Raw genomic sequence first — 7,864 nt, 5'->3', positions numbered from 1 at the left:
ACATTTTCAGCGGGTTTCTATTTTAAAACTAAATAGTCTTTTACACAAACGTACTGTAATTCTGAAATGTAAGGCTTTGAAAGTGAACTGATATTATATCTTATACTCTTAAACATGAAACATGTCACTCCCTTACTAGTGCGCTATGTAGTGTGTATGTTGTGGTTTAGGATACGGTACTGCTCTAGGATTGGTTGGTTGTGCTCCACCTCCTGCATTGTGATTGGTAAGTAGGCAGTACTCGCAAATAATCAACCAATCGTATGGTTCTGGCGGAAAACAGGTGGGAAAAGAAAGACACCAGACACAATCGTGGAAGCCACTTACAATACTTAGAGCGATTTGATTATTGATTATTATATTTTACACGGTTAGTTTGTATTTAAAAGTGAATATTAAAATGGGGAAGCGTTATTACTGTGATTACTGTGATAGGAGTTTTCAGGACACACTGCACAACAGAAAGAAACATCTAAACGGTGTTCAGCACCACAGAGCCAAGAAAGCCTGGTTCGATCACTTCAGAGGTAAATAATCACTGTGATTTAATCTGCACCTGTTTCGTGCTAATGGTGTTTCTGGTGGGTTTGTATGTTTGTCTGATATCCAACATTTCTATGTTTAGATGCTGCTGCAATTCTACAAGATGAGAGAACCAAACAACCCTGCAGGAAGTTCTTACAGACAGGTGGAGCTTATAGACTCTGTTTCCACAACTGGAGACCAAATCGTTTTATCTAGATAGATTTTCATCTAGAATAACAGCCTTTCTGAGCCATTGACCACAATTTATTTAATACATACATCTTGTGAAATACGACTAGCATAAACTTATTGTTTGTAAACCAGAGATAAGTTTAAACCAAGATAAATTACTTTCCAATTTTTATTTTTAGATATTATATACATTTTTATACCATGTATCTCTAGTACATAGTGTCAGAACTCTAGAAACATTTATTTTTACTTAGTTTCACCTAATGTTTCTCTTTTGCAGGCCAGTGTGTATTTGGTCCTAACTGTCGCTATTCACACATGTCTGAGCACCATATGAATGTTTTGGAGCAACAAATTGAAGGTAAGACTCTTAATTCTCATTAATGAGATTTTAAATTCATTTTGTTTACAGACTTATGCTGCAATACATTGGAGTGTAGCCTTAAATCAACCATAGAAAGCTTTAACAGTAGGATTTGAGAGAAAATGTGGATTAAATGTGCAGGCGTTATGAAAAAACAGAAGTCTTTTTGTGGGTCATTGTAAACATGTTTTGAATTTTAAAAAGTTACTGTTTGAAAACCATGAGGTATAAAGCGCAGACTGAATTTAACACCCTTGGTTTTGATAACTACTTGTAAAGCCACACTTGTAAAAGTGTGTAAAGCTACATTAAGCTTGTCCCTTTATAATTGCTTTAAAAAGGTTTCTCCTTTACCTATTACATAGTTTTTTATTTAGTTGATGATAAACAATAGTTATAATAGATTGTTGAATATATTCTAATACTAGGAAGTCTAATACAAATTAAAATGTTTTTTTTATGGCTTACCTTGACTTGAGAAATGCGCTTCTAACCAAAAGTACACAACATGATGACAGCTGAAATTTTCCCTGCTTTTCAGTCCCTTTTTGTCATTTCGTTTGAAGGTATTTTATGCCTGTATAAAGCAGCCTTTAGGACTAACGTGATCAAATCACTTCTGTACATATTACAGCGTTGAGAGAATTCTTGCTGGTGTTTTGTAGGTATGTGTTTGTGGCTAAAAAATAATATGAATCCATGAATTTATTACTATGAGCAAGCAGTCCTAATCATGATAGAGTATGAGCCTGATATCTGTCTTTGCTGAAGTGAACAATCCCAAACAGGATTTGATTTCTTTTAATTTATTGATGTATTAATTCCGCCTCAGCTAGTCTGCCACTGAGCGGTTTCCGGCTGATTAGGACCATCTGCTGGCACCCCCTTTCCGTCCAGAGACCTCTGTCATTGTGAAATGGATTAAAACAATTGGAGACACATTTACTCTCTAACGATGGCAGGAGAGGAATAAAATTAATTAGTCCAGATGGTTGCTCAGCTTGGAGGTGAACATGACATGTTGATTTGTAGAGTGTATTGCATACACTTTAATATAGATCAGCGACAGTGTGCTACATAAGGTCAGGATGTTGGTTAGGTAAGATGTCTGGAGCTGCATATCCTGATGCATTTATAAGAGTTTGAATAAAGTATTTTTTCAATCTTTTGTTAGATGAGAGGTGGCTGAACTCTGATCAGGGAAAATCCCTCACAGAACCTTCACTAGACAAGTGGCTCTTGAGGAGAGAGAAGAGGGCCGTTACAACCAAAGGAAGGTAATGAATCTACATTACATCTAACAGAAATTTTTATATTTGATTATTTAATAACTTAATATTAGGGCTGTTGTTAATCGCGTTAATTAACGCGATTAACGCGTTAAAATTTTAATCGCGATTAAAAAAATTAATCAAGATTAAAATTTTTAATCTAACTTTTTATTTGGCATATACATGTGTGTCTCTGTGGTAATTATCTGTATTTCAGATGAATTAGGATGTAAAGCGCATGAACAGTCCGATGATAAACTACTTTTAGCGGTTGTCACTTGTTTTACGTGTTGATGAAAAGTGAATGAAATCACACAAGCTTTGTAACGAGTATTTCCATTGGCTGCTAGAGCTGTCCATCAAAACCGTGTAGCTCCGCCTCCTCCCCCTCCGGTAAAAAGTGAAACTCTGTGTGATGTTTCATCTCTACAGTTTATTCAGCTTATTCTATCACATGGTTATAAACATGATTTATATTTGTGATGTTTGTAGTTTTCTAAAAACACATTCGTATCTGATATTTATATGGACTAAGCGTTTACATCGACTGTTTTAATTAACACTTTTTTTATATAGCTACAGTCAATTACTTATAGATAATGTCTGCTAACTTGACTGTTTCAGGTATTTATAGATGTTTACATGGTAATTTAGAACAGTATTTCCCAGTATTCTTTCTGCACAAACACAGTATTAAAGGGTTTTCTTAATAGATCTATGAAATAATCATATCTGTGTTTTGATGCTTTATTGATGCCTTATATTAGATCAAAACATTATGGTTGGTGCACCTGTTTTCAGTGTCAGGGTCATGAACAGGAAAAGATCCTCATTTTTGTCAGATAATGTGCTTTCTACAATGAATTTAGATTTAATAATTCTATCATATTTTATTAATGTTTTATTGGTAAACACGTTCTTGCAATAACAATGTGCATAACTGTTAAAATTTTGCTTAATTATTAGTTTGCGATTAATTGAGATGAATACATATATATTTAGGGCTGTCACACGATTAAAAATTTTAATCGAGATTAATCTAGATTAATTTTGTTCTTTAATCGCGATTAATCTCGATTAAAATTTTTAATCATGTGACAGCCCTACTTAATATACAACATTATATTAAGCTTTCTGTGAGGACAAGATTAGTTTTAATAATTAAAAAAATGTAAAGTATGGAATCTGGGTTCTGCTGGCTGAAAAGTAAACTAGAGCAGTAGATCAGAATATTAAACGCACTGCTGACTTTGATGTCGATTATCTTATTCAGTGAAGAACAGCTTAATGTGGCAGTAATGTGAAGTATGTAAGAACATAAACATAATGCTCAGAGCTCACAGTTCATTACAACAAAATATGCTAATCAAATAAAGATGCAGCCATTCTCTTAAAGCACAAAGCTAAAATGTCTTCTGACAAGTGAAGCCTTTGGCTGCGTTAAAGGCCGTCAGCGGATTCTCCTAGAGTCTCAGTATGCACAGAGAATGTATTCATCTGTTAGCACCTTGACCAGACAGTAAGAGTCGCTATTGCAGCCGCAAGGAGGTGAATCCCCATCTGACCTCTTCGTCATTAGACAAAGCCAGTTGCGTATTAGACTGCTGCTCCACACAGGTCCCGTGGGACATCTCCTGAGACCAGCCACCACCCCTGGCACTTAAAAAGTCATTGTAATCACTTGTGATTGTGTTTTAAACTGTACTGGACTGTTATTTTATGTGGGGATGTTCAGTCATGTAAGCTTACATCTATGCTAATGGCTGGCTCAGTCTGTGTAGGGCAAGGTGAGAAACAACTGTTGATTGTGCATGACCTTTGTGCCCATGACATAGGTGACTTGCAAGAGGCATAGGCAGGCTTATTAAATTTAAACTGTCCTAATTAGTCTTTTTTCACTTGACTTTAAGCCAAAATCTCTTACTAATTATCCATGTTATCTTAAAGCTACACTTGGTCCTGCAAGACAGGACGCTGGTAAGGACACTGTCAAGGTCATGGTCAGGGTCATGAAGCAACTTAGCAAAGAAAACGAATATTTTAAAATGGTTGCACGTAAACCTAGGGGAGCAGAATACTTTTTTATGTGTATGTGGTTTCCTTATTACTAGGCAGAATCATAAAATGTCATGATGCTTAATTGCACTTAATAGCACGTTCCTCTCAACTAATTAAAAATTCATGATTTTGTTTGAGCAAGCGTGCACAGCTCAATTAAAAAACATAATTTACATGACCACAGGGCTAAACTCACTTCTGTAATCTTCTACCACAGATGATTTGCAGATTATAGTGAGACGTGCAGCACTTTCATTTCATTTAAAGCTATGCACAAACGAGCATTCCCTTTTTTAAAAATACACTTAATGGTGGACACACTGCACACAAACACCAAAACTCATAATTAAACAGCCCCAAATTAATTTACAGTCGGGAACCTAGATTTAGTATTCACCCACAATGCACTAGACCTCTTATTCTCAGTCAGACAGGCTCCAAAGGTCAATTTAGGCTAGCAGTACAGCACTAGGGAATGTGCAGACATTTGTCTGCACCTTTTAGTTTATAAATCTTAATTCGTTCTGCTCCTGATAAACAGTTCTGGTGCTGCTGTTGCTTCCAGAGGCAGATATAAACCAAAAGATCAATCAGCTGTTGCAGTGTGGCCAGGTTCCTGTAGTAGGACAGAAATGTGATTGATATTGTTTGTCTATAAAATTTGCATGGCTGTATACAGATTGTCTGTTAATTGCTTGCAATAAATGTGACTGTAATAGCCAGTCACCTAATCTGAAGGGGTGTTAAAATACTTTTTGTCGTGTCATGTATGACCTGGAGCTTTTTTATGTGTTTCAGTGTTTTAAAACTGGAAGAGGAAACAGGAGCTGAAAGTAATGAAGTTCCACAGTTTTTGCTGTCTATTCCAGATCTTCCTCCATCACTTTTACCAGTGCAGCCTGCAGGATGGAGAGGTGCAGTTCACACTGACTGGGGTTAAATGGGCAGAATACAATTTTATGAGGATATTTATGTGTTTATGAATCTCCAGACTGCAACCTAATGCATGGCTAAATCCTAGCTTTGGGTATATAAAAACGTCTACTTCAATAAATAGTTCAATTTAAAATGTATACAGTTATACATTTGTTAAGTTTTGCACAGGGGGCCTAGGTTATCATCATGAAAGCTGCATAAAAAAATCAGCACTCAGTCCCAAACTACTGACATATTAATGCCCACGATTTTGGAATGGGGTGTCTGCCATCCTATGGTCAGGTGTCCATGTTCTTTTGGCTATATAGTGTATTTCTCTAGGTCCTTTTGATCATATAATATTTTTGAGAGCTGCCACCAAGACAGCACATATTTTGTATTTGTTTATGTTTACTCTCGAAACACTGATGATTGTTGTCTTGTTCTTGGCTTCTAACAGTCACATGATCCAAGCTCCAACATATCCTCAGCTAACAAGTACTCTTCAGAAATTTGACCAGTATCAAAGCTTCCCACATCGCTTAATTAATCTATGCCCAAACATTGTAGTTGTTCATGGTGGATGGTGTGATTTAAATCCTGTCCTATTCGAGAGATAGATGGGTGCTGCTGCTATTTTAATTGTTGTTTGCAAGCTTTAGAGGAACACCGGCCTCTGTTGCCTTTGTATGTCTCTTGTGTCTTAAGGCTCTGATTGAAAATCCAATGTGCCGGAGCATTTTCAATTTACTCCCAATTGTTTCACGCAGCTCTGTGCCTGACTGTTTAGCTTAAACAGGCTTGGCGAGGGCCCCATCTTTACTGTGATGAATATTACAGAAGACTTGGATTATTTCAGATCCTGTGATAAAGCACCCTGAGTAAAGGCAATGTATATAGCATGATACAGAGCCTTAGTATCTCCTTGTAACACCTGGTTACCTTGTTCAGACTGCAAGGAACAGAACAATCAACTTCTAATAAACGTCAGTCTGCATTAGGAATGAATATAAGATTTTTAGCGTTGCACTGGGGCTGATAAAGATATCTGGGGTGATTCACAGTGAAAGTGAGTAGGGCTGTAGTGGTCAAAGGGTCAAATACAGCACCAGTTGGGTGCATCTACAGACAAGGTATCATAAGACGCAACTCTGTGGAATAAAGGCCTCTTTTGTGTTTATAACCTGATGAGCAGGAAGTATCTGGTTTTTCAGATGTTATTTTCTCAGTCTCATGATAAATTTGCTTTAATCACTGTTATTACATTTCGGTTTTATTGTTTTGTGTGGAATTTTTACCTTATTTGCAATAAAACAATAAAATGACAATTGAGCTTACAACATGAACAAAACTAGCTTCTAACTGCCTGTGATATTTTGCATAATGGAACAAAACCTTGCAAAGATTTGACTTGAATTCTATAGAAAGGTCTGATGTTGGAATGTTTAGCATAATTTATGCAGCTAATAATTCAGTTACATAATAACATAGAGTACAGTACTGTTTTGTATGGTCAAAAATGCCCATTAATTGATGATATAATTGTATGTTCTAAGAAACATATGAGCAGCAGAAAGTCTTCAGATGTTGTTAAAGAGAAACTGTTGCAGTAGCATCAAAGACCATGTAATACTGTCATGCTCAAGCTGTCAGGTTTTTTTTTTCCATGTGGTAATTCATTTACCTTGTTGATATTTGACTGCCACAACCCCTGTGTTAGTGTGGGGTTTCCGTTTGCTTTCTACTTCCCACAAACATGCAGAATGTGGAATGGCGTGTAGTCTGTTATTGTGTAATTGTTGCCCTGTGGTGGAATCCTGCCTGTTTCAGGTAGTTTCCAGGTAGCACCACACACACTGTGATCCAGACCAGGAAAATTGATAAAATGAGTAAATGGATGATTGTGTGGAGAAGGAAAAAGCAGAAGTATAAGTCACTTGTTTAATATGCTGTGTAATCTTCTATAATAATTTTGGTAGGTGTAAACTTGCTGATGCACATTTTGTGCTTCCTACTGTCTGTCAAGAACTCAGTCGACAAAAGAAACCCGTAAACATCACCAGTTTATTTCAGTTTCTCACATGATACATTTACATGTTTACATTTACTTCTCAGCACGGCAGACTTCGCAGCTTATTGTTGATATATTTTTACAATTTACATACAACAGGTGTACAGAATGTTCGAATATACATGCTGTTTTTGAAGAGATGCTGTACAATGAATTGTAATAATATTGTATGTTACACTTAAAGCAATGTGCCAAAAATATTAGTAAAAAAGTAAACAAAATGAACGTACCTTGTTTATATTATATAAAATATTCAGCACCCACCCTGCCCTAATAAGTAAAAATATACGCATGTTTAAACCATATTGCTCACATTGATGAGTGGGAGACAAAAACTATTCTAGCATTATTACTGTTGAACCTTAAATATTGATTCATGATATGTTTTCAATATCCTGACATCCTTTCATTGTACACGTAGTTCACAGTCATCTGATATACAAGAAGAGTTTGCATAATCTGGATTTA

General features: G+C 36.1%; 1 protein-coding gene across 1 annotated transcript; it reads left to right on the top strand.

Moving 5' to 3' along the window:
- The first annotated feature begins 306 nt into the window (after positions 1–306).
- zmat5 (zinc finger, matrin-type 5) lies at positions 307–7,617 on the top strand. Its single transcript, XM_062988425.1, has 5 exons — positions 307–527; positions 626–688; positions 998–1,078; positions 2,256–2,358; positions 5,209–7,617. Exons 1-5 carry the CDS (start codon positions 401–403, stop codon positions 5,348–5,350), a joined length of 516 nt encoding a protein of 171 aa, XP_062844495.1. The 5' UTR covers positions 307–400; the 3' UTR covers positions 5,351–7,617.
- Positions 7,618–7,864: the final 247 nt, after the last annotated feature.

This window comes from Trichomycterus rosablanca, chromosome 26 (assembly GCF_030014385.1).
Source record: "Trichomycterus rosablanca isolate fTriRos1 chromosome 26, fTriRos1.hap1, whole genome shotgun sequence".
NCBI lineage: Eukaryota > Metazoa > Chordata > Actinopteri > Siluriformes > Trichomycteridae > Trichomycterus > Trichomycterus rosablanca.
Note: the sequence above shows the minus strand (reverse complement) of the source record. Positions and strands in the feature narration are given on the sequence as shown.